At 44.1% G+C, this 26,212-nt stretch overlaps 1 protein-coding gene across 1 annotated transcript in view; it reads left to right on the forward strand.

The window, feature by feature from the left end:
- Nucleotides 1-26,212, forward strand: part of TBC1D8 (TBC1 domain family member 8) — a 64,698-nt gene that overhangs the window by 37,814 nt on the left and 672 nt on the right. Inside the window, exons 8-20 of the mRNA XM_034657266.1 lie at nucleotides 880-1,059; nucleotides 2,480-2,630; nucleotides 4,821-5,035; nucleotides 6,337-6,454; nucleotides 8,772-9,057; nucleotides 9,822-9,951; nucleotides 10,101-10,199; nucleotides 10,885-10,953; nucleotides 14,789-15,029; nucleotides 15,386-15,451; nucleotides 23,318-23,407; nucleotides 23,808-23,905; nucleotides 25,741-25,827. Of these exons, the coding sequence (XP_034513157.1) occupies nucleotides 880-1,059; nucleotides 2,480-2,630; nucleotides 4,821-5,035; nucleotides 6,337-6,454; nucleotides 8,772-9,057; nucleotides 9,822-9,951; nucleotides 10,101-10,199; nucleotides 10,885-10,953; nucleotides 14,789-15,029; nucleotides 15,386-15,451; nucleotides 23,318-23,407; nucleotides 23,808-23,905; nucleotides 25,741-25,827 (1,830 nt within the window). The remainder of the gene's footprint in view (nucleotides 1-879; nucleotides 1,060-2,479; nucleotides 2,631-4,820; nucleotides 5,036-6,336; nucleotides 6,455-8,771; nucleotides 9,058-9,821; nucleotides 9,952-10,100; nucleotides 10,200-10,884; nucleotides 10,954-14,788; nucleotides 15,030-15,385; nucleotides 15,452-23,317; nucleotides 23,408-23,807; nucleotides 23,906-25,740; nucleotides 25,828-26,212) is intronic.

The raw sequence follows: 26,212 nt of genomic DNA on the forward strand, positions 1-26,212 counted from the left end.
CTTACCAGAAGTTAGGGGAACTGATGGGCACCCCTCCCTATGTTAGAGAGGTTGGTGGGGTGCACACACACGTCAGCAGGTTTGACAGGGCAGCCCTCCCAGGCTGGAGGGTTTGAAGGGGTATCGACCTGCAGGTTAGTGGACACCCTCCTCACAGGTTGGAGGGGTCAGTGCCCCCCACCCCTGAGGTTGAGGGGATGTTATTTGGGGGCAGATGGAACTTGTTAAAAGAGAAGTTACATTGTCCTTAAGACTGGACAGCCGGAAAAAAGACCTGGATCCGCTGGGACCTCCTCTCCTGCTATTTCACACCCATCCCTCTCTTTCTTCACCTCTTTTTACCTGTGCAGAGACAGGGAGGAAAGGAGATAGTCTCTCAGTACCCGAGAGCTGTTTTCTAGGATGGTCATCCTCAGTTCTGGAAGCATACAAGAAATGGGGCTTGTCTGCCCCTTTTGGACCCATGCTCTGTATGCTGTGAGCAGCCTTCCAGGAAAGCACAGTGTGGACCATCTTCTTTCCTGAGGATCAGATCTGTTGAGCTAATGTTAGTCTGTTTCCCTTGAGTCCTAAATAGGCATGTTTAAATATGTTACCTTGGGGAGCCTGGGTGGTTCAGTCGGTTATGCGCTGGACTCGATCTCAGCTCAAGTCACAATCCTGGGGTCCTGAGATCAAGCCCCTTGTCAGGCTCCATGTTCAGTGGGGAGTCTGCTTGAGGATTCTCTCTCTCCTTCTCCCCCTGCTTGCTTATGCTCACTCTTTCTCTCTCTCTCTCAAATAAAGAAAATGTTTCCTTCATGTCTCCAAAGGCAAAACAAAGACTTCCATAAGTAATGACTTTCTTCTAGCTCCCTCCTTTTTTTTTTTTCTTTCCAGCCGACTTCACCTGTGTTTCATTCAACAAGCATGTGCAATGACCACAAGTTTGGGGATCTTGAAATGGTGTCCTCTCAAAATAGCGAAGAAAGTGAAAAAGAGAAGAGCCCAAGGCTCCACCCCGAGGCCCTGATCTCTGTCTTCCACCGGGCAGGCAGCCAGAGCCCCGACTCTCGAATGGTGGGTGGCCTGGCTCTGCCCCCCCCCGGGCCCCAGCAGAGCCAGCATGGGTGGGGGTTCCCAGCTGTCCGACCTGCTGCGGGCCATGCACCTGCTAGCGCCAGGCCCGAGGGCCTCAGGAGAGCGGGTGTGGTGCAGGTTGCTGGCCGCCCCAGGAGCTGGCGCCTCTCCCTCTCCCTCCTGGGCAGTAGTGGAAGGGCTCGGCCGATGCCATTGCCTGAGCACGTCCCGTACATGGAGGATGTGGTCAGATGACCGAGGCCGGCGGCTTTCCCTACCTGCCTCTTAAGCTGCTCTTTGACATAGCTCTTGGCCATGTGACCTGGAGAGCCATCAGTGCTGTCCTTTGTGGGTTCTTGCAGGTGCAGAACAAGGTTTCTCTTCTTACCCAGGGCGTCTGTATGAGCTCCTTTTACAGTACTGCTTGGTTCTCTCCTGGAACAAAAGGTCTCCTGTGCTGTAGTTTTACTGGACGAAAGATATTTCTGTTACATCTACTTATCCTTCTCCTCTTTGTAGGGAGAATCTGAGGGAAATGTCATGCACAGTAGGGTAAAGAGGCTAGAAATTGTACTCTGAAAAGACCCTGCGGCTGGAGGGAGGCTGCATTGGGACCACATGTGCTGTGGGTGTCTATGGACATTACTACCCCAAGCTGTGCCTTGTTGCCTTGTTGGCTACTATATAATCGTTAGCTTTATTCATTCAAAACAGAATCTTCTCATATGCTTTACACAGAGCAGCTCATTGAACTCCTGACTGAACCTGTAAGAATAGTGAATATATGGGGAAGCTCCTCCCATTACTGGAGAACACAGATAATGAAAAGCATATTAAACATGCTGCTTCAAAGGTACTAAGAACTCCTGTCATCTAGGGATGATTTTAAAGGATTTTTAGTTGCCTAGAGAAATGGTATCTGTCTTGTGTCTGATAATGAGAACAGTGTGATTTTTTTTCAGGCTTCAGTTTTTCCTCTGGCTGTCCTGGAGCTCAGGGCAAATTATGATCCCCCTGCCCTTGCCCTTGTTCGCCTTCTGAGCTGACCTGTGTTTCAACAGCTGGCTTGGTGTCGACATCCTGAGACGCTTCCCCTAACGTCCCCCACCCCCAACTCACCCTCCCAGTGCTTTGGACTTGACTATTTGGACAAACCTACTCTTAAGATCAACTTTGCCAAGGAAATAGCATTTTATTTGTGTAAAACGCTCCTGCTGGGCTCTGAACTCCAGAAGGGCTGGTACTCTGTGTTATTCATCTTTACGTCCTCTGTGCCTGCAAGTGTTTCAGAAATATTTGCTGAACCAGTTGCCTGTCACTGTTGGTCCCTCTGTTAACAGAGGCAGCCTCCCTCTGCTGTGGGTTGTGGTGGAAGGCGTGGAGGGGCTTCTTTGTCCATTAACAGCGTTTCCATCTCCAGTCCAGGGAACAGATAAAAATAAGCCTGTGGAATGACCACTTTGTGGAATATGGCAGAACCGTGTGTATGTTTCGCACAGAGAAGATCCGGAAGCTTGTAGCCATGGGGATCCCTGAATCTTTACGTGGCAAACTCTGGCTGCTTTTCTCAGGTAAGTGTTGCTGGTATTTCAACTATTCTTTCTGGAACAGACACAGGAACAGAGGCCCAGATCTGACCAGCGTGTATGTGCAGACAAGTCCTCCGTCTCTGGATTCCTCCTGCGGTGTTCCCAGACAAGAACTTCGGCACCCTTACTGTGTTAGCTGTGGGACCTTGGTCCAGTTGCCTGAGACCTCTGGGCTGCGGTGTCTTCCTTGGCCAATGTGAGGTCTGGCTGAAGGGATCTCCTCTCCTTTAAAAATAACTTTGAGTCCATACGTCATCGTGAGGACTCTGTAAAGAACCTCCTAGAAGTGAAGTGTCTTTCTAGGACCTACATTCTGAACTCAACTAAACAAACAAACTGCCCTGTGTGTTGTTCACTTGCAGCGGTGTTGAAATAAATCCCCCGGCACACTTTCTGTTGGTCCCTCCTCCGTGGAAGACGCACGGCACCCCCAGGAGGCACCATTGCAGGGATTCTGTCCCACTTCCTCCTCCTAATCCACTTGAGCCATTCAGTGCTGACCTTGTCTGGCCTCAGGCCGCAGGACTCTCCCTCTGCTGCTGTTTGGTGATGTCTGGGAATCTCTCATCAGGACACTCACCCATCGGTGGGCAGAGACAAGGACTGACTTCTCTAGAGCCATGTTGAGCAATGTCTCCGCACCGAGGGCGGCCGTTTCGTCTGGTTCAGTAGAAGTGGTGGGGCCTTGTGGGCAGGAAGGGAAGGCCCCTGTCGTCCAGTGGTGTGACTTTGCTGCTCCTATCAGGGTGCCGCTGGAAACCTGCAGAGGAGCTCTGCTCTTCTCGGTGGCCCTGCTGTGCTCAGGTCAGCCGAGCCTCCTGGAGGCCAGGCCTGGGTACCTGTCTTCTCCTTGCACCCTTCTTATGTTCCTCCCTCATGTGGCTTCATGCCAGACTTTCACCCCAGTCATCTCTCTTCCCTCTTAGTCTCTCCCCCAAATAGCCAAGCCCATCCCCTCTCTGGCCCAGGATGCCCAGATGCACATGTCCTGCTTCCCGACATACTTGCTGGCATGTGCTTAGTTGGGATTCATTGATGGATTCTTACTGCTCACCTCGTTTCACACGCGGAGTCCCTTTGGCTGGTTTCTTCAGCAAGACAGGCCTTTTTGAAATTAAAAATGTCTTCTGTATTTTTGTATTTAATGAAAACAATCTCAGAGCTGAAAGGAAAATAGGAACGAGCAAAGAAAGTCACATGACTCACCTTAACCGCCTAACAGGCAGCACCTGTTAATGCCACTGGTTTATAGTCTGCCTCTAGTGAACATACACATCGTATTTAAAAAAAAAAAAAAAAAAACCTAGCTCCTAAAGGGCTGTCTTGCCTTTCAAGTGATGTGTTGACAGATTGCTGTGGGGTTTAGGCTGTTGCGGGTTGGGTGGCAGCTGTTAGTATTGAGCGTTGAGTACAGGGGAATGTCGTAGTGATTGTTTATGGGATGTGATGGGGAATCAGAGTCAGCAGAGGGTTGAGTTGACGAGCGCAGCATACTAAACCCAATCAGAATTTAAAAGCCTAGACTGGTGATTAAAGGCGGAACTGGGCCCTTTCTGCTTGCCCTGATCTCCCAGGACCTTGCTGTGTGGGACTGGAGGCGGGAGCACTGGCTGGAACCACAGGTGCCCTGGTGCTGGCTGGTGCGCTGTTGACGCCTCACCCCTGGTCCCTGCCTGTCAGAGGCTTGGGGGGAGTGGGCTCTGCTTGGTCACCCAGCCTCAGAGTTTCTTGTTGGCAGCTTGTTGGCTCCTTGATAATTGTTTTGATTACTAAACGTAAGTGTACCTTCTCATATGTTTTGCACATACGTGCTCAGTAATTTCGTGTTAATATATGAAAATTGTGTGTACATCTCTATGTGTAGATACGTGTATCTGCTCTTCCTATTACTAGAGAATACAACTTACTAAAAGCATATTAATACAGTTGTTTCTAGTATGAGCTGTTTCCCCCTCTCTCTATAAGGTTATTCTTAGAAAAGCCATGTTGTTTCATTTTCTCTTTTTTGTTTTTGGCAGAAATGAAGTCCTTTTGGTTGTGTGTGGTCTCAAAATACTTTCTGTCCCTCAAGTAACGAGACCCCATTGAGTCTTCCGGCAGGACAAGCCCCCTCCCCATGTTGACTCTGTCCTGGCAATCCACCCCCTTGAAAAATTACTTTTAAATCGTCAGATGCGGTAACCGATCTCGCCTCGCATCCGGGTTACTATGGCAATCTGGTGGAGGAGTCCATGGGAAAATGTTGCCTGGTGACCGAGGAGATAGAACGGGACCTGCATCGTTCCTTACCGGAGCACCCTGCCTTCCAAAATGAAACGGGAATTGCTGCTTTGAGGAGAGTCCTGACGGCCTATGCTCACCGGAACCCCAAAATTGGGTACTGCCAGGTGAGGTGTGCAATGGGGGAACAGAAATCTTTGAGTCCGTGTCTCGTGTTGATCACCCAGCTTTTGGGTTCTGTTGTTCTCAGCTGTCTGGTACCAAGGACTGTCCTGTGAAGTCTCTGTGCTTTGTCTCTTCTTTTAAAGAATGTATCGAATAAGGCCAAAGGAATCATCTTTGTATAGTCAAACAGGCTGATTACTTGAGATTAGAAACTTTGCTTGGTGCCCATGCTTGGTTCAGTGCATGTGATGAGTCACTGTCCTTGGCAGGACAGATGGTCTTCACCGCCCCTCCAGGCCTCCGCTGTAGGACGGCACTGATAACGCTTCTAGGGAGCTTTATCTTTCTAGATCTCTACAGAAGTTACAGGGATTATTTTTAAAATATCAGTGCTATTTGGGGAGGAAAAAGATGTTTGGGGCCGATCCCTTTCCTTCAGGAAGCATAAGTGGAGGTAAGACGCCCTCTGAGCAGTTGTTGAATTTACTGGGAAAGTTCACTCAGGGATGTGATAAACAAGCACAGAATAAAACCCAGTAAAATAAAACACCTCTGCCCTGCCCCACCACAAGACTGGGGTAGAGAATTTTCTGATACTTGAAAATAGAAGAGTTTAAACTTTGTTTTCCTGTGAAAGACAAAAGCAACATGTGAATGTTTTGTGTGTGTGTGTGTGTGTGTACACGCGTGCTTGTGTGTGTGTTAGAACATACACACACAGGGGTGCCTGGGTGGCGCAATTGGTTAAGCATCTGCCTTTGGCCCGGGTCACGATCTCAGGGTCCTGGGATCAAGCCCAACATTGGGCTCTCTGCTCAGTGGGGAATCTGCTTCTCCCTCTGTGCCCACCCTTCCTCCCACCCTCCCTCCCTTTATTTTATAAATAAATAAAACCTTTAAGAAAAACAAAAACATACATGCAGAGTAGCTGGATTTGACCTGAGCCTGAGGCATGCACCACAGCTGACCCCAGCATTCCTAGAGGGGGACAGAGACAGAACGGTGGCTGGTCGCTCAGCCTGGGGTGTCTTGTGGGGACCATGTTGATCCACATGGTCATTCCACTTCACAAGTGTCAGCGTGGTTGGGCTAGACTGGGTGTCTCATCTACAGCCTTGACGTCTGTGGACCCTTTGGGCTTGTGTGTGTGTGTGTTTAAATTTTATTTTATTATGTTAGTCACCATACAGTGTATCATTAGTTTTTGATATGTGTTCCATGAGGACTTGTGTGGTTTTTACTGTCTGTGTGGCACGACATGGCCCGCTCACTGACCATGCCCTCCTCTGTGAACCCTGAGCAGTCCATGAACATCCTGACCTCCGTTTTGCTGCTGTACGCCAAGGAGGAGGAGGCCTTCTGGTTGCTCGTTGCTGTGTGTGAGCGGATGCTCCCTGACTACTTCAACCACCGAGTCATTGGTAAACTGCCTCCTTCCTCCCCCTCTTCCTCTTCTGTGCTTGGGGAGCAGGGACAGAGCCTGGGCAAAGACATTTGTCATCAGTCCTTGTTCAGAAATCCCCTGTGCCGCTCAGCTGGTCTCTGTACAAACACTGTTTGGCTCTTGAATGTGCAAAACCAACTGATGTAATCTTTGCACTGTTCTGGCAAAAGGGTGGAATGAGGTTGCCTGAAAAGAAAAATGTTTAGGTTTGAGAAACAAGTTGAAAATTGAAAACTAGAGAGGTTTCCGCTGGTACTGTGGCCTGGAAAGGGAGGGTGGTTTTGCCTTCGTACCCAAGGAGCTCATGCAGACAGATGTGCCCCTTTCCCTTGTGGAGAGGAGGTGTGCAGAGCAGGGCTGGCGACTCTCGAGGCTGGACCTGAAGGACAGACTTGAGAAATGCCGCCCCCCCCCTGCTCTGGGCAGAACTATGATCCCGCGGAACTATGACCCCACAGCACTCAGGCACTCACCTGGTGCCTGCCTTTCCTGTGGTGGTTGGAATTTGCAGAATCCCTGTGGTCTAGCACCTCCTAGTGGTCAAAATGACAGAAACATTGCTTCGGCTTCTGGCTACTCTCAGATACCGTATCTTTTTGGAGATGGCCTAAAATTCCAGCAGCAGAGGTGGGAACAGAAACAAAAGAACCAATTTGAGACAGAATTTGGCAAAGGACTGGAGGTGGGGCAGGGCAGGAAGAAAACGCTCCTGAAGACTGGTGTCCAGAAGGCTGAGGGAATGTGAGGACCCCTGGGAGTAAGGAGGGGTTGGCTGGAAAGGATGTGGCCACTTGGTGCCTTTTGGTGGCCTTTCAGTATGCTCTAGACTGTCTTCCCTGGCTCCTTCCAGGTGCCTGAGTGATGGGCTGCCTTCCCTTTCCACTTTATGCTGGGGGAGGCGGTTCAACCTTGTACACAGTAGCACGGAATCATCGGAGCCTCAGGGTCACTGGGAGGCAAGCTGCCAAAGCCACCATGACGGTGTTGCTGCGGGACGCGGCCTGCTCAGCAGAGGCTCCGTGGTAATGTGTGGACCCGTGCGAGCACCGCCCCGGCAAAGGCTGGAGCATTTCCGTAACACCCCGAGTTCCCTTCTGCCCCTTCCCTGCCACAGGGAACGCTCGGTCCTGACGTCTGTCACCACGGCTTAGTTTGGCCCGAGTTCTTGCACTTGGTCTAAATGTAATTCTGGAGAACGCACTCTTCTGTGTCTGTTTTCCTGCGCACGACATGAGGTTGCTGGAGCATTAGCGCTCTGCCCCTTCTTCTGGCTGAGTCGCACTTCACTCAGACCATGATTTGCTGATCCCATCACCTCTTAGAGGGCTGCGTTGTTTCCAGTCTTTTATTGTAAGTGAAGTTGAAATCCACATTCATGTGTAAGTCTCTCTGAATCAAGATTGTCCATTTTCTTGACTATTTACCTAGGAGGAGAATTGCTAGGTCATAGGTTAGATGGATTTTTAACTTTATAAGAAACTGCCGGTTTTTCAAAGTGAATATTACCGCAGTCACAGATCCTCTACGAGCAACGTATGAGTTCTGGTTGCCCCACATCCCTGTTAGCCTTCAGAATTGTCTTTTTAAGTTTTGCCATTCTAGTGGGAAGAAGGGATCTATCATGCAGGTTTTACTTTGCCTTTCTTTGATGAATGGTGTTGAACATATTTTTCTGTGCTTACCGGCCATTTGTTTATGGTCTCTTTTGAAGTGTCTGCCCACATCATTTGCCTATTTAAAGAAAAAAGGGGTTATTGACCACTAAGTTGTAAGAGTTGTTATTTTGAATACAGGACCTTTGTCAGGCATATGTATTATACATATTTTCTCTGTGTGAAGTTTGCATTATTTTTATCAGTGTTTTATGGAGAGTACCAGTCTTTTATTTTCATGAAGTCCAATGTATAATTTTTTTCTGTGGCTAGTGCTTTTTGTGTCCTAAGAAATGTTGCCCTTTTCCTGTGTTTTTCTTTAGAAGCTTTATAGTATTAGCCTTTATATTTAGGTCTATGACACATTTCAAATGCATTTTCTTGTATGATGGGAAGTAGGACTTCAGGTCCCGTCTGCCCCCACACAGGTATGCGCTTGACTGAGCATTGTTTTTTGAAAATACTATCCTTTCCCCACTGAATTACTCTAGTCAGTGTCAAAAGTCAGTTAAGTATGAGTCCTTTTCTGGACTCAAATTCTGTTTCATTGTTCTGCTCATGTCAGAGTAGTTTCAATTTCAGGCTAACTTTAGAAAGTGTGAATCCTTCCCCAGCCAAGTCTCTGTGGCCTGCCTTTTCCAGGGGCCCAGGTGGACCAGTCGGTCTTTGAGGAGCTCATCAAGGAGCACCTCCCCGAGCTGGCGGAGCACATGAACGACCTCTCAGCCCTCGCGTCCATCTCTCTCTCCTGGTTCCTGACTCTCTTCCTCAGCATTATGCCTCTGGAGAGTGCAGTGAGCGTTGTGGATTGCTTCTTCTACGATGGGATCAAAGCCATTTTCCAGCTGGGGCTGGCCGTGCTGGAAGCCAATGCCCAGGGCCTGTGCAGCAGCAAGGACGATGGCCAGGCCCTCATGGTCCTCAGCAGGTGGGCTCATGGCGGTGGGTGGGGTGGGGGAGCATCGAGGGCTCTGCAAAATAGACCAGGTGGAGGCAGCAGTGGGTACCCAGCAGGGTTGTCACTGTGGAATTTTTCCTTCCACTCTGCCACTTGTCACGCCGTGGCCTCTCCCCAGTCAGGTGGCACTGTTGCCTTTGTGTGGTGAAGAGCGCCATCTTCCCTGCTCCTCTCCGGCAAGTGAAAGAGGGTACAGGAGGAGAGCGGGTTATCCGTGCTTTTCTCTGAAGAGATACACACTCATAGTGGCCTTGAATGGGGCAGGCAGGCACTGGGAAATGGTGGTTTTAGGCAGCCAGCTGGAGGTTTCGGACATTTGATGTGTAGAGGCTGGTGTGTTGCCAGGCGAGAAAAGTCCCACGAGGCTGAGGACTGGAACCTGGGTCTCTTGGAGCTGAGGGCAAGTTGAAAGACCGATCAAGTTTCCCTTTCAGAATACTGTGGAAGCTTACGATGGCACGCATGCACAGAACTTTGTATTGACTTCACCAGAGTCTCCCAGGTCCCTGCCAACCCACCCATGGAGCCCAGAAGGACAAGTCTGGCTTTCAGCACGTCTCCTTTTCTCTAAGGGAGCACAGTCGTTGCTCTGGTGCCCTCCCCCCAGTGCTTGGAGACGAATGAGCTGTGTCTGAAAGCGCTCTGACATGTCCCACGGCCCCTGGGAAGGTAGCAGGTGTGGTGCGTCGCGGGTGAGGGGAAACCAGTACTTCAGTGGTGGGTTCTGTGCTCAGGTTTCTAGATCACATTAAGAATGAGGACAGCCCCGGACCCCCTGTTGGCAGCCACCATGCCTTTTTCTCCGATGACCAGGAGCCCTACCCTGGGACTGACATTGCCGACCTGATCCGGGACTCCTATGAGGTAAGTGGGTCCGGCCCCATGCCCCTCCCCTCCATCCTCTGGGAAGCTTGTTCAGAGACGGATTTTGTGGGAGGTTCCCTGCTGCTACTTCTGTCCTCTGTTATGTAAGAAGGGATTCTGTGCATGAGTGACTCCGCGTTTCTGTGCAGAAATTTGGAGACCAGTCTGTGGAGCAGATTGAGCACCTGCGCTGTAAGCACCGGATCAGGGTTCTCCAGGGCCACGAAGATACCACAAAGCAGAACGTGGTGAGTCACGGGTTGTCAGAATGGCAGTCGGGCGCTAACCTGGGCTCCGTTCTGTTTGTCTCAGAAGGCGGCCAGCTTTTGGGGCACCTGGCTGGCATGTGACTCTCGAACCTTGGGGTCCCAAGTTCAAGCCCCGTGCTGGGTGTAAAGATTATTAAATATAAATAAACCTAAAAAAAAAAAAAAGATTGCCACCCTGCTCCCCCGGCATCGAATTAGGGTGACCTGGTGTAGAAACAGGGGTTTTAGAGTCAGATGGGATTGTGAGCAATTTAACCCCCATGAGCCTCGGTTTCCCCCATTGTAAAATGGGGTACTAATTCCCAGCATCTGGGACTAAATGAGGTATGATATAGAAGATGCCCGGCACAGAGGCCTGCAGTGTGAGTCGTTCTTCAGGAGGGACTTCCTGCCCAAGCCACATCTTTGCGAGAGAGTTTGATTTCTGTTAGAATTACGCCTTTGTCCCGAGGCACTGATGTGTGAATTGGGAAGGCTGAGGGCAAACACCTTGAGAAAGTTACCATAACGTGATCTTGGTGTCAGAAAGGAACAGACTGCTCTGGTAGGCAGGACTCGCGCCTGGCGTCCCCCACGAGCAAGAACACGTCCCCCACGTGTTCCCTCTGATCCTCCCAGGTGCAGGCAGAGAATTCACTTCACTGCTTTTGCTTCTTTCCTCAAGCTCCGAGTTGTGATCCCGGAAGTCTCCATTCTTCCTGAAGACCTGGAAGAACTCTACGACTTATTCAAGGTAGGAAACTCTGGGAAGATGAGGTGACAGGCCCAAGCCTGTCAGCCTTGGGTGGGGGGGCGGGGTGGAGGTGGGTGAGCACATGGGCACTGGAGGGGTCTGCCACGTGCTTGTGCAGTGGCAGCAGAGGCTGGAGCTGTCCCACTTGCCAGCTCCAGCTTTGTCTCGCCTGCCTACGGCTCACATGAGAGCTGTGCTCTGCAGAGGGCCTTCCTTCGGTGCTGGTAACCCATTCCACACTGTTCTACATGGAGTTTCCGGGCCTTAGTAGATGGAACAGTGACCATTACTGACATTACCACCTCCTATACTTTGTGATGACTCATAATCCCACCCATAATACATGTAGACTTATTTTTATATTTGACTGGTACGGGTGCTACTTTGTCTTCTATTTTCCCTTGATACTGTTATTAACACTTTTCCACGTTGCCACATAACTCATTTATTTTTTTAAAAGATTTTATTTGAGAGAGAGGTCACGAGTGGGGGGTGGGGGGGCAGAGAGAGAAGCAGGCTCCCTGCTGAGCAGAGAGCCCGATGCAGGGCTCAGTACCAGAACCCTGGAATCATGACCTGAGCCAAAACCAAGAGTTGGACGTCTGAGTCACCCAGGTGTCCCTACTTCTGGTCTTTTCAATGAATTTCATTTTTTCAGGGAAAGGGTCACACAGAGATATCCTTCCATTGTTTTATAAATACGTGATAGGTTAGTAATAAAGATTCTTCTGTTCCTTAACTTCATTGCATCCTTCCCTAAGCCTGGAATGAATAGGCATGATCGCTTTGTGTTAAGAAGAAATAGCTCTGACCGACTTCATTTAACATTCTTTGCTATTCAAGATGAACAATGTGGTTGGTACTTAATGAAATCTATTTTTATTGTTAATTTAAAGCAATTTTTTAAATGCTTGAATGCAATTTTTTCCTTTGAGTTTTACAGATAGTAACCAATATACAGCACTGTGTGAGTTTAAAGCATACAACAGGACTTACATATATTGTCAAGTGATTAGTACAATAAGTTTAATTAGAATCCATCTCCTGTAGATATAAAAAAAAAAAAGAATTTTTTCCTTGTGATGAGGCCTTTAGGATCCACTCCCTTAGCAACTAAGATACACCGTATAGCCGTCATGTCATCACGTCGTACAGCACATCCCTAGTGCCTGTTCTAGTCTACGGCCATACCACCCTGAACGCACCTGATCTCGTCTGATCTTGGAAGCTAAGCAGGGTCGGGTCTGGTTAGTACTTGGATGGGAGACCTAGTGCCTATTCTAACCAGAAATTAGAATAACTTCTAGCCACCTCCTCCAGTGCCTCCACTCCTCACCCCAGCCTTGAAGAACCACAAGTCTGATCTCTTTTTCTGAGTTTGGGTTTTTTTTTTTTTTTTAGATTCTACATATAAGTGAGATCATATAGTATGTTTCCTTTCTTCTGTCTGACTTCTTTCACTTAGCAATAGTGCCTTCATGGTCCATCCGTGTTGTCAAGCAGTCTTTCAAATTACGTGAATTCGTATTTGTGATGTCTCCTATTCTCTCAAATTGAAAACAGCATCATTAATCTTACGTAAGTAAGATGTGAACAGTATGATACAGACTCGGTGTCCTAGAATACTTCAGGGAGCACCAGAGACCCGAAACAGTTACTTATGTGTTCATAAACCTGCCGTTACTAACGATCAGTTAAATCCATTCACTCTTGGTGAATTATCAGGCCTTAGAGAGCATTTGGTATCTTTAATAATATTTTACTTGCTTACATGTTCTGGTTAAGACTTTTATTTTCAAATTTTAATTAAAGATCACAAAATAAAGACTAAAATTATACCTACTCTTACCATTAAAAAAAAAAAGAAACTTTTAAGCAAAAAATGAAAGGGTCTCATCCTGTCTGTGGCTACAGTCTTACCCTTGTGCTGGTAATTACTGTTAACGAATTGGTGAATATCTTTCCTGATTTGTTTTCCTTTTATACTGTCTCTCTCAGACACACACTCCCCCCCGCCCGCCACATGACATATTATGCTACATGAGAAAACAGCCATACAGTTTCGTTGTAGGGCTGAACCATAATTTACTTAACCATTCACCTATTGAGACACATTTGTTTCCAGTTTTTTGCTGCTTCATACACTGTGTTGGACTGAGCATCTTTGTGCCTTTCCCTGGACAACAGTGCTGCAGTTTCTGTAGGATGCGGTCCTTAGGGATGCACAAACTAAACTGTAGCGGGTATTGCTAAAGTGTGTTTGATTTTTCAAATTTCATTCCACTGATGATGTCCGAGAGAGCTCATTTCCTGCACTCCACATCCAGCTAGCTTTTATTATGGATTTTTTGCAATTTTGCTAGTCTTGTAGAAAACTGCGTTTTATTTTAATTTAAATTTGTTTATCCATTAGCGAGGTTGACTACAGCTAATTGTGTGCTTCTGTGTATCAGCTGCTGATATGCAGGTCTTTTTTTTTTTTTTTAATATCGGTTTGTTTTTCTGTAGGATTCTTTGTCAGCTGGTTGCATCGGTCCTTGGCTTACTTATTATAATTGTGTTCTTGGCAGGATTCTGTGGGTCTTTAGCTAATCACAGGATGCACAGCTATACAGTGCACTTTCTTAGTGTGTCTTGGGTTTTTAGGAATGGAAATTCATTAGACCTTTGCTTCACCCTGAAAAGTTCTTGTGATATTTTTCACAATTCTGCGAAGGCTATTTGAAGAACTTGGCTGCCAGGAAATATGACAGTAAAATTATAAATGGCATTTTGGTTTTCATCCAAGGATCTGTGCTTACACATTACAGCCTCCGTACTTGTTTCTGTGCCACCGTGATGGGTGGGGGACACTGCAATTGTGCAGAAGCTTGCAGTCGCTGGAAATTATTTCAGTGAGTTGAGATGTCCCAAGAGGTGATTTAGCGTGGGTGTGAGAGATGCATCCTAAAGAGGCGAACCTCAGGGACAGCGCCAGTTTTGATTGCTCTAGTTGTCAGTGTATTCCGAAGACTTTGAATTGCCTTTTTTTTTTTTTTTACTTCCAGTTTTTGAATTGTTAATATATTCATCTGGTTCAAAATTCAAAACTTGTAAGAAAGTATGCAGTAAAAAGACTTGGTTCTGGGGCACCTGGGTGGCTCAGTTGGTTAAGTGGCTGCCTTCGGCCCAGGTCATGATCCCAGGGTCCTGGGATCGAGTCCCACATTGGGCTCCTTGCTCGGCGGGGAGTCTTTTGTTCCCCTTTGCCCCGTCCCCTGCTTATGAGCTTGCTCACTTGCTCTCTTTCTCATGCTCTCTCTCTCAAATAATAAACTCTTTAAAACAAAAAACAAAAAACTTGGTTCTACATGTGAGTCCCCACCCCTACTTTCCCTCCCCACAGGCAACCAGGGCAACTGATTTCTTCTGTTATTCTATAGATCTGTCTAGCACTTTTTCGCTTTCAGACGTGATTTGATGAGAAAATAGCAGAATAAAAATTAGGTCTCCTAGAATTAAAACTATGGCAGCTGAACTGCACATTGAGAAATGGTTAAAATGGTAAGTTTTGTTAGGTATCGTATGCTATAATGAAAAAACCTTAGAAAAAGAGGTCAAAATTACATACTTATGGGCAAGAAGTGTAAGGTAACAAGGGAGATCTTTTACATGTCTGGTTAGAGTAATGAGAATGTAAGCACTTTAATTTTTTTTCATTTGTTCGAGTTCTAATGTTCTTATTCAATACATAATTTACGAGGCCAAGTGAGTCCTGAGAGAAGGCCAAGTTAACCTTGGCTTTCAAGTGTGCACCCCCATCTCTCACAGATCCCTCTCTCCCTCTTGTTTGAAGAGAGAGCACATGATGAGCTGTTACTGGGAGCAGCCCAGGCCCATGGCCCCACGCCATGACCCCAGCAGGCCCTACGCAGAACAGTACCGCATAGACGCCCAGCAGTTTGCACACTTGTTTCAGCTTGTCTCGCCCTGGACCTGTGGGGCCCACACGGAGATCCTCGCTGAGAGGACTTTCAGGCTCCTGGATGACAACATGGACCACCTGATCGAATTCAAAGCATTTGTGAGCTGTCTCGGTATGACCCTGTGGGTCTTCACTGCAGTGAGTTAATTTGGGACAGGAGTCTGTGAACACAGGACAGGGGGGACCGTGGAGCAGGCACGTCCACACAATGACATGTATTAGGGACTGGCCTGAAATTAAAATCCTTCAGAAGGTATGAAGCCAGACAAAATCCACAAGGTGATCTTGCAGCTCAAGAGTGACCTTGTATGTTTTCTATATAAACACCGTGCTGTCTGGGGATAGGGGAGGGAAGTATTGGGTGAACAAGTACTGACCATACTAAGTTCTCTCCCCATAGTGAGTTTGTGTCACAACAAATGTACTTTAACCATTTGCATCTACTCATTTTCTCTCTTTTTTTTGCAGATGTTATGTATAATGGAGAAATGAATGAGAAAATCAAACTGTTATATAGACTTCATATTCCTCCAGGTAAGAAATTCTATGGAGAAAACATAGGTTCTGTTCTGCTTTGACACAAGTAAGCTTTGTGCATGACTCTGAAGTTCTTCTCTTTTTAAATTTCATTTAGACTTGAGTCAACAGATGTTTCTAATCTGGGGTTGCTGATAACAAATTTTCAGTCCTGGACTGTATGGTCTATGACAGCAGTTGCCAAACTTGAGCATGCATCGGAATCATCTGGAGGGCTTGTTAAAACCCAGGTTCCTGGGCGCCGCTCCAGAGTTTCCGGCTCCCTGGTTCTGCGGGCCACACTTTGAGAACCGCTGGCCTGCGGAATGTGTGGGGAAGCAGACCCCGGTTGCCTTAACAGATGGTTATTTAAGCCTCTTCTTTTAAAGGACCATTTCATTCTTCCAGCATGTAAGACCATGCTTTCCTCAAGTTTAAGCAGTGGTAACCAGGAACAAGGAAATCTGTTTTGAAACCTAGGAGGTTATACTTGGCCTTAACCTTAAGGTATTCCTTGAATCTGTGCAAGTTATGGAGGAGGGTTAGTATTGCCAAGACGGTCTCTGGTCTCCAGTGCTGTGGTTCTGGTGTTGGATGGGGCCCCTGACAGAACTTGCATTTCCCTGATGAGTGATGTTGAGCATCTTTTGATGTGTCGGCCATCTGGGTATCTTTGGAGAAATGTGTATTCATGTCTTCTGCCCATTTTTTAAATTGGATTATTTGTTTTTTGGGTGTTGAACTGTGTAAGTTCTTTATATATTTTGGATAGTACCCCTTTATCAGATATGTCATCTGCAAATACCTTCTCCCATTCCACTGACTGCCTTTTAGTTTTGCTGATTGTTTCCTTTGTTGTAGCCCCAAAAGTTTATTTCTACTTTTGTTTCCATTGCCTGAGGAGACATATCTAGAAAAATGTTGCTATGGCTGATGTTAGAGAAATTACTGCCTGTGCTCTGTTCAAGGATTTTTGTGGTTTCAGGTCTCACATTTAGGTCCTTAATTCATCTGGAGGGTTTTTTTGTTTTGTTTTTGTTTTTGGTGTATGGTGAAAGAAAGTGGTCCAGTTTTCTCAACACCATTTGTTGAAGAGATTGTGTTTTTCCCATTGGATATTCTTTCCTCCTTTGTTGAGGATTATCCTGTAACTGTGGGTTTATTTTTGGGTTTTCTGCCAGTACCATACTGTTTTGATTACTACAGTTTTGTAGTATAAGCTGAAATCTGGAATTGTGATACCTCCAGTTTTGTTTTTCAAGATTGCTTTGGCTATTCAGGGTCTTTTGTGGTTTCATATACATTTTAGGATCATTTGTTCTGGTTCTGTAAAAAAATGCTGTTGGTATTTTGATAGGGATTGCCTGAAATCTGTACATTGCTTTGGGTAGTATGGACATTTTAACAATATTTGTGCTTCCAACCATGAGCATGAAATGTCTTTCCATTTCTTTGTGTCATCCTGAACTTCTTTCATCAGTGTTTTATAGTTTTCAGAGTACAGGTCTTTCACCTCCTTGGTTAAGTTTATTCCCAGGTATCTTATTTTGGTACAATTGTAAATGGGATTGTTTTCTTAATTTCACTTTCTGCTGCTTCATTATTAGTGTATAGGAATTCGATAGATTTTTGTACACTGATTTTTATATCCTACGACTTGACTGAATTCATTCATTAGTTCTAGTAGCCTAGTAGTTTTTTGGCAGAGTCTTTAGAGTTTTCTCTATATAATGTCACCTGCAAATAGTGAGAGTTTAAAATTTTCCTTATGGATTTGCATGACTTTGTTTTTTTTTGTTTTCGGATGCTGTGGCTAAGACTTCCAGTAGTATGTTGGATGAAAGTGGTGAGAGAGGACATCCTTGTCTTGTTCTTGACCTTAGGAAAAAGTCCTTTTTCCCCAGTGGTTATGATGTTAGCTGTGGGTTTTTCATATAAGGCCTTTATTAAATGTTGAACTATGTTCCCTCTAAACCTCCTTTTTGAGTTTTTATTGTGAATGACAATGCGGGGCTCCATCCCAGGACCCTGGGATCGTGACCTGAGCTGAAGGCAGATGCTTAACTAAGCCACCCAGGTGCCCCATCCTTTCTCTTACTGGTGTGACATATCACACTGATTTGGGAATATTAAGCCACCCTTGCATCCTGGGAATAAATCCCACTTGATTGTAGTGTAGTGTATCTTTAAACTTATTGGATTTTGATATTACCATTCAAGATTGATATTTGATTCTTGATCTAATTTTATATTGAATTGTTTCCAAATTACAAGTTTGTTTCTAAAAGACATGCTTAAATTAGTTCATTAACTGACATTTGTAGACCTTCATTGCTTCAGAAAATCAATTTTTCAGAAGCTTTTTGAACATAAGGAATTGTTGTATTTCTATTTTATGACTCCAGATGTAAATCTTTAAGTGGAAATTAAGATTTGATATATTATTTTGCTTACCTGTATTTAATATTTGAATTTTTTTTAAAGATTTTATTTATTTATTGGGAAGGGAGAGTGAGCCAGACGGAACACATGAGCAGGGGCAGAAGGAGAGGGAGAAGCAAATTCTTCTGAGCAGGAAGCCCAATGCAAGGCTCAATCCCAGGACTCTTTAGATCATGACCCGAGCCGAAGGCAGACACTTAACTGACTGAGCCACCCAGGCACCCCTAACATTTGAATTTTTGATGCAGTTAAAGAAAAGTCTTAATAATGCAGACAACCTAAAACCTCTATTTAGGCATCAGTTTGCTTAAGGCCATGAAAATCCACAATACATTTGGCTCATTTTAATTTGAATTTAACAAATACTTACTTTCCATCGTAATAACTTTTTGAGTAAAGGCGGGACAAACACATTAGTGGGGAGAAAAATCGGGACACATGGTAGCAAACAAAGCCTCAAACACCCACCTTGTGCAGAGCGCTTGGAACTCTGCAAGGGTATTATGGAGGGCAAAGGGCTTTTGTGAGCTTGTTTTACAAAGGTATCTGATGCAACTCAAGAGAGCAAGGAAGTGCTAAGCCCAGGCCCTCGAAGTTCCGGAAGAGCTCTCTTTATTGGCGCCATAGTAATTCCAACAGTGTTTGTTTAGCAGAGAAAATAGAAAAGAAATAGTCCAGATGATGTGATGCTATCTCGGGTGAAGTAGGGATGAACAGTATTCCAGAAGATTATTAAATCAGGAATTTTCACTGCAGATTGATAAATCTACAGATATTGGTCATTTCGCTCAGTTAATTATACTAATTGGACGTCCAGAAGACCATTTCCGGGAAGAACATTAGCTTCATTAGAAAGAAGCACCAGAGCAAGCTACAGAGAACGCTATATTGGAAATGGTAAATGAGCACGAAGTAGACACTGGAGGCTTGCTGTAGAAGAGCATATGGAGCCTGGAGCTGATGTCACCGGCTCCTCCAGGAAGTGCTGAGATTTAGGGAATGTTGGTATGTTTGCAGAGCAGCTCTCCACAAGGGGTCCTGCTGTCTGGATCCACATTAAATGATCTTCAAGTGTTGGATCTAATACAATTTGAGCTGTTCCAATCTTCTTTATGTGAAGAAATAGGTTTCTTTGTGAGGCTTTATAGATACCAAAGTGCACTGCGGTTTAAAGGAAGGGTTTTGTCAAGAAGTGGAGTTAAAAGGGAAAATCTTACGGATAATTCCAATTTGCCGTTTGATTAAAGACAGTTATTTTAAAAAGGATTTCATGTTGAAAACCTGAATGGACTTAAAACTGAAAGCACGCATGAAAATATATTAACATGTGCTAACAAAGTTTGGATTCTAAGCAAAAATTTAACCAAGGAGGTTATAAATGCTTCATAAATGAAAACCTGAATGGACTTAAAACTGAAAGCATGCATGAAAATATATTAACATGTGCTAACAAAGTTTGGATTCTAAGCAAAAATTCAACCAAGGAGGTTATAAATGCTTCATCAGTGATGTTTAGCCAGTGTTAGAATTTGAGTCCTGAAATGTAACTATAGACAAAATATAGCAGTATCTGTGTACAAAAGAGGAAAAACTGTTACTGTGAAATATAAAAAATATTAATTAGTGGGCACCTGCGTGGCTCAGTTGGTTAAGCGTCTGCCTTCAGCTCAGGTCATGATCCCAGGGTCCTGGGATCGAGCCCCACATCAGGGTTCCTGCTCAGCAGAGAGTCTGCTTCTCTCTCTCTCTCCCCCCCCCGCCCCTCCCCACTGTTCATTTTCTCTCAAATAAAAATTAGATTTCAAAATCCAGTCACAGTAGCCAAAAAAAATTCAACATTACATTTGTCAGTAAGGGATAAGCTGTTTGATTACACACCCTTTAAGTTAAAAAAAAAAAACAAAAAAAAAACAAAAAAACATTTGAGCCATTCAAATTCTTGGTAATGACACTTGCTTCCACCTCTTGTCCAAATAGTTCTCACTAATGGTGACAGCTTGTTTTGAAGAGGTCATTATTTAACAGTCCTAATCAGGAATTGCATGGAACCATTTCAATATAATCATATGAAAACTAGTATTAAGAAGTCTTGAGTAGTCTAAAATTTCAGTACCATTTTGATCCATTTTGTTACTTGACAAAATATTTCATCACTTATGATAAAAGAGTGTACCTTTGAAGTTTGTTTACTTAGAGCAGATCCACTTTCTAAATCTATGCAGTACAATTGGAAATAAGATCTTTGCATGAGATCTTAATTGTCGGCTTTGTCAAGACTACTGGCAGATCAGATGATAGGAATGGTTTTATGCAATCACGGATTTCACAGGATAGTCACTGTGGATGAAAACCTTTAGCAGTATTATAAAATGGGATTGTGTGTTTGAAATTAACATCAGGAGGACCAAAGATACAGAACATGTTGACAACCATGGTTTGCCTAAAAGTGTGGCACTCAGGTTACACCCACCGTATTGGTTCTTCACACTTTTTGGTTAGCCTTTTTTTTATGGTTATGCTAAGAAACAATACTGAAGATAAACTCTATAATCTCCTGCTTTTGAGAATGTGCCAATATGTCAAAATATCTACTAGAATCCAAGAAACTGAAAGATGCCTACACTGCTTTAAAGGCCAAATTATTAATAGAAATGGCTCAAATGGCAAACATGAAGCACGTTCACCAAGTAAAGTGGAAACAGATGAACTAAATCATGAATCCAGCCAAGATCAAGAACTTCTCCCAGAGAATGGATAAATCAGTTGGAGGAAGTGATGATTCAGATAATGGATAAATGTCAAGGAAACTTATAAAGATCAACTTGTCACAGGACACACAAAAATAAGATTACATTGTTCAACAATTTGGGCAGTATGGATACCAACTACATCAGAAATGACACCAGGCACATTCACTTTGGTGTTGGACAACTTAAGCTAGACAAAAGATCTGTCCTTTAGGTTGGAACTGACAATGAAGATGATTTTGAAAAATATGAAAAGTGTAGAATACAAACCTCCTAAAAACTTCTTGAACATTTTAGAAGAGCTAGGTGCTGAAAATCCCCAGTATTACCAAAATCGTTAAGAAGCCACTGGGAATATGGATTTGATCCCAGCATCCAGTACTTGTTACATCTGAAAGTGATTTTCTGAGACCCAAATTAGATACTTTAATCGGTTTTCCTATAAAAAACTTGGGTATATTGGAATTCCTAATTAATCCAAATGCAAGGCCTGGATGCTATAATTTGAGGTCTGTTTTCAACCACCGTGGAAGGGTAGGAAGGCACTATTCTGCTTTTGCAAGAAAAAATATGATGAATTGGTATTATTTTAATCAGTGTCTCACCCGCATCTGAAGGCCAAATTGTGTTGAAAGCAGTGTATATACTCTTCTACAAGAGATAAGACACAGTAGATCTGGCTCCCCCCCCCCCAAGAATCCCATTTAGAAAGTGGCGAAGATAGTGGTGGTGATGACAATACAGAGAATGAAAACAGTGCACACTGACTAGTCAAAGCCCTTGAAGCCACAGAGAAGAAACTTTCCTGCTGGTGGCATTTGTGAAAGTGAACTTATCTACCACATTAAAACAAGCTTGAGACAGCAAATGTAAATCTTTCAAGAGATGTTAATTTGTGCGGTATATGAAGTGAGACACAATGAAAACTTTTATAGAAATGTCTCAATTCATTTATAGTTTTGAATTACAAGTTACATGTAGAACGTAAAAATGTTATCAATGTTCAGATACCTCATTTAGAAAGGTGGAAGTATATTTAAAGATTGTATATAAATAACCTTTACTACTTTCCCTTAATGCATTGTATCTGTATTTCTGACCATAAATATCTGAAAACTTTTTTCAGTGAGCTCCAAGCCTCTTCTGGTATCCAGTCTGGGTGGGGGTGGTTTCCATGTGCCAGACTGCGGAAGTTGGAAAGTGTGCTGCTTTGTGGTTGGCTGGCCTTTCTGGCTCCTTGTCACTGTTGATTCTTTACCTGTCTCCTTTCTGGACACTTGCTCTCCCCTTGAATTAACCATTCCTCTATGCTCCCGTGACATTTGGTTGTATTGGATCTTCTGTTAGAGCATTTTGGTAGTGACTTGTGTATATATATCACCTTTCTGAGGCACAGCAACCCAGTATGCTCTTGACATCTAGCAGCTATTACCTAAAAAATCTGTTTCCATCATGACTGCTCCAAGGACCATCCAGGGCTTATAATTTTCCTCCTATTCAATCGGAGTGGATGCTCACGTGTCACTGTGTAGAATTCTTGTATAAGGTTGGAAAAATGACTTAATATGAGTTACAGAAGAACCCAAAAGTCCAAACAACTCCCCCAACCGCAGGAAACCTATCTTCCAAACAGGAAGGAGTAGCTTATCAAGGCTTTGGTGCCATCTTGGGGATACTTGTTGGATTACAACTGATTTTTGCCTTTTATTTATTCTGAGTGGCTTACTAGTAAATATGAGGATCCTGTGTCCATAATATTTATTTATAAGAGCTTTTTGATCTATAATTCACATACCATACAGTGCACTCATTTAAAATATACACCATCCAATGATTTTTAGCATCTTTAGTTTTACAACCATCATCACAATTTTAGAAATTTTCATCACCTTAAAAAGGTCCGTAACTCTTTGGCTCTTGCTCCCAATCCATTTTGCCCTGCTTTCTGTCTTTATAGAACTGCCTATTTTTGGAAATTTCTTTTAAATGGAATAATGTAATGTGCCATTTTGTGTCTTGCTGCTGTTTTCAAGGGTCATCCATGTTGTAGCATGTCTCTGTGTTTTATTCCTTTTATAACTGAATTTGATAGTCCATTTGATAGGTATGCCCTAATCTATCCACTCTTCAATCGGACACTTGGGTTTGTTGCTACTTCTTGGCTCTTGTGAACAATGCTCCTATAAATATTTGTGTACAAGTTTCTGAGTGGGTATGTTTTCATTTCCCTTTGGTATATACCAACAGTAGAATTTCTGGGTCAAATATAACTCAATGCTTAACTTTTTAACAAACTGCCAGACTGTTTTTCAAAATGGCTGTGCCATNCCCCACCACCCAGAAATTCAGTTGTACATTTATTTCTAGAATTTCTTTGTATATATACATATATTTTAACTTTTAGGGAAGGATTTTACTGCAAACATTCTTCCAGGTCAGTATCAGCAATGTCCTATGAATTTGTATTTCATTAAAACAGTACCTACATAAATCCGGAAAAAGGCATTACCTGGTCTCTAAGATGTTTTCTTTACTCTGTATGCAGACGGTGCTTGGTGTACACCTGGATTCAGTCCCTGCAGACTCTGCAGCCCAGAAGCTGGCTTAGCCTTTAGTTCTTTCTTACATAAAAAGCTAAATTACTGACAGTTTGGGTTAAGATGGAATAATTTGTTCAATGTAACTTTTTTTAAAGCACTCACTGAAAATGATCGAGACAGCCAGTCACCATTAAAGAATCCTCTATTGTCGACGTCAAGACCCCTGGTTTTTGGGAAGTCAAATGGTATGTACCTCTTTACATTATCTTCCAGCAGGCCCACATTGCAATCATTAGCAATTTCACAGCTCTTGGAAGCGGACTTACCTCCTCCCTTCCTCCTGTGAATCCACAGCCCACTCACTGCTTTCAGAGGCCAGAAACCTTGCAAGTTGCAGGGCCCCTACCACGTTTATTCCTCTTGCCTAAGGTTTCAGGGACTCTGTTGTAGCAAGAAGTCACCCGGCCACCACACTCCATTCACAGTCGGTTGTAGAACAAACTCGCCAGTGTGATCTCTTATTTTCAGTTTGTGTGCAATTTGCTTGGTGGAATTCCTCCCTCACCACCCGGGTCTACACATGTTCCTTTTTGCTTTCACTGAATTTTAGCCTAAAGTATATATTGTGTTTTCTTGTGTCTCCAGGTGATGCAACTGATTATCAGAAACAGCTGAAGCAAATGATTAAGGATTTAGCCAAAGAAAAAGATAAAACTGAGAAAGAGTTGCCCAAAATGAGCCAGGTATGGATTAAGTGCAGAGTTAACTGTTTTGCCAATGATCTGCTCAGAGGTAAGCTTGACAGTTAAGCTGGGGCCCCACAACCTCCAAAGCCATAATCAAAGGATCCCGTACTTCCAGGAGCTGAATGTTGTGGTGATTAAAAGGGAAACGTTTAAATTGTGATCCATTCAGATACACTAGATATTCTCAACTCTTCACAACAGGAGGCCGTGCCACATCCTATCTTCCAAGTTTTTATATCCTACTCCTGTATTCACTTAGGTTGCGATGAAGGTTTATTGCCTAGAGCTGACAGCATTTGGGGGTGGAGGGCACTGTGGACAAAGCATTCTTCTTCCCTTAGAAGAGATTAGTGTTCTCTCTTCAGTTTCTTAAAAATTATTGGTATATAATATATAGTACTGATAAGGCTCTTCAAAACCTTTGAACAGTATCTAGGCTACATTGAATTGCCATGATGGTGCTAGGTTTTTATTTGAAAAAAAAAATCCTCCTAAAGTTTGTGAAATATAGGGTTCAAGTTGGAAATGTTCCTTTATTAAAGGATTTCATTCTTTTGGGAGCTAATGTGTACTGTGAGCCTTCAAGAGCGGATGGAATTTAGCATGCAGTATTTCTTCGTCTTTTCTGACCGTGGATTACATGGCATGAACACTCCCTGGAATATTTCATAAGTGTTGGGAGTTTCAAATTTTCATTCTACCTCTTGGATATAGTCACATTTCAATGCTGTCAGTCAATTACACCTCAATTAAAAAAAGCCAATCTCATCCCCCAGAGCCACCAGTACTAACATTCTGATGTAAGTGACATTAATTTTTGCTATGAACAAAAATAGGCTGTCTTAACACCTTGCTTTCATTTACTTAAAAATCACGGAGATCTCTCCTAAATTAGTTCTCAACCATGTCCCTACTCCCAGAGTAAATATGTAGCTAAATCCCACTGAAGTGTCTTTCATCAAATTACATAGATTCTCCATTTGAGCAGCAGTGTGGTACAACTTGGAAAAGCACCAGGCATCACTGTTCTATTTCGTTTAACAGCTTTTAGTTACCCCATAGTACAGATGAACAAGCTATAATTTTATTTAGTCATAGTATTTAAGCTGTTTCCAACTTTGTTCCTATTGTAAATTCTAGATTAAACATCATTATAAACAAGTTTCTATAGCTTTTGGATCCATTTCTACAGATTGATTTGCTGGATTAAAGGGTGCGCATGTCCTCTAGGGTGCACACCTTTTCTTTAAAAGATTTTGAGAGAGCACGCGCGCGCCGNATTTAAGCTGTTTCCAACTTTGTTCCTATTGTAAATTCTAGATTAAACATCATTATAAACAAGTTTCTATAGCTTTTGGATCCATTTCTACAGATTGATTTGCTGGATTAAAGGGTGCGCATGTCCTCTAGGGTGCACACCTTTTCTTTAAAAGATTTTGAGAGAGCACGCGCGTGTGCACCCGAGAGGGGAGAAGGTCAGAGGGAGAAGCAGACTCCCTGCTGAGCAGGGAGCCGGATGTGGGACTCGAACCCAGGACTCTGGGATCATGACCTGAGCAGAAGACAGACACTTAACCAACTAAGCCACTCAGATGCTTGCGTGCCCACCTTTCTGAATATTTGCTGTATAGACAAACACACTTCTAAGTGTGTGGTGAGGTCCCGGGAGTCACTGTTAATAGGATGTTCTCAGAGTAGAAGGGTCAACTACCTTTTCTTATAATCTGCTTCAGAGTATGATGTAGCTTTCTCTAAGAACTTAGTATGAAGTGTAAAAAAAATGCATTATACTTCCATCCTGATTATGCTGCTATATATACTTTTAATTTCAGAGAGAATTCATCCAGTTCTGTAAAACTCTGTATAGTATGTTCCATGAAGATCCAGAAGAAAACGATCTGTATCAAGCCATTGCCACGGTAACCACTCTGCTGCTGCAGATCGGGGAAGTGGGGCAGCGGAGTAGCAGCTCTGGAAGCTGCTCCCAGGAAGGCGGGGAGGAGCTGCGGGCTTCAGCTCTTTCTCCGGAGCAGGACTCGGTTTTTGCAGACACCAGCCCTAGCAAGATTGCCCAGGACTCCCAGACATTTCCTGAAGAGGCAGAAGGGGACTGGACGGTCTCCCTTGAACATATTTTAGCTTCACTTCTGACTGAACAGTCATTAGTCAACTTTTTTGAAAAGCCACTGGACATTAAATCCAAACTTGAAAATGCCAAGATCAATCAGTACAGTCTCAAAACTCTGGAAATGAGCCGCCAATCCCAGCCTGAACTCAAACTGAGTAACCTGTAGCAAGAGAGCA

This window comes from Ailuropoda melanoleuca, chromosome 4 (genome assembly GCF_002007445.2).
Source record: "Ailuropoda melanoleuca isolate Jingjing chromosome 4, ASM200744v2, whole genome shotgun sequence".
Lineage (NCBI taxonomy): Eukaryota > Metazoa > Chordata > Mammalia > Carnivora > Ursidae > Ailuropoda > Ailuropoda melanoleuca.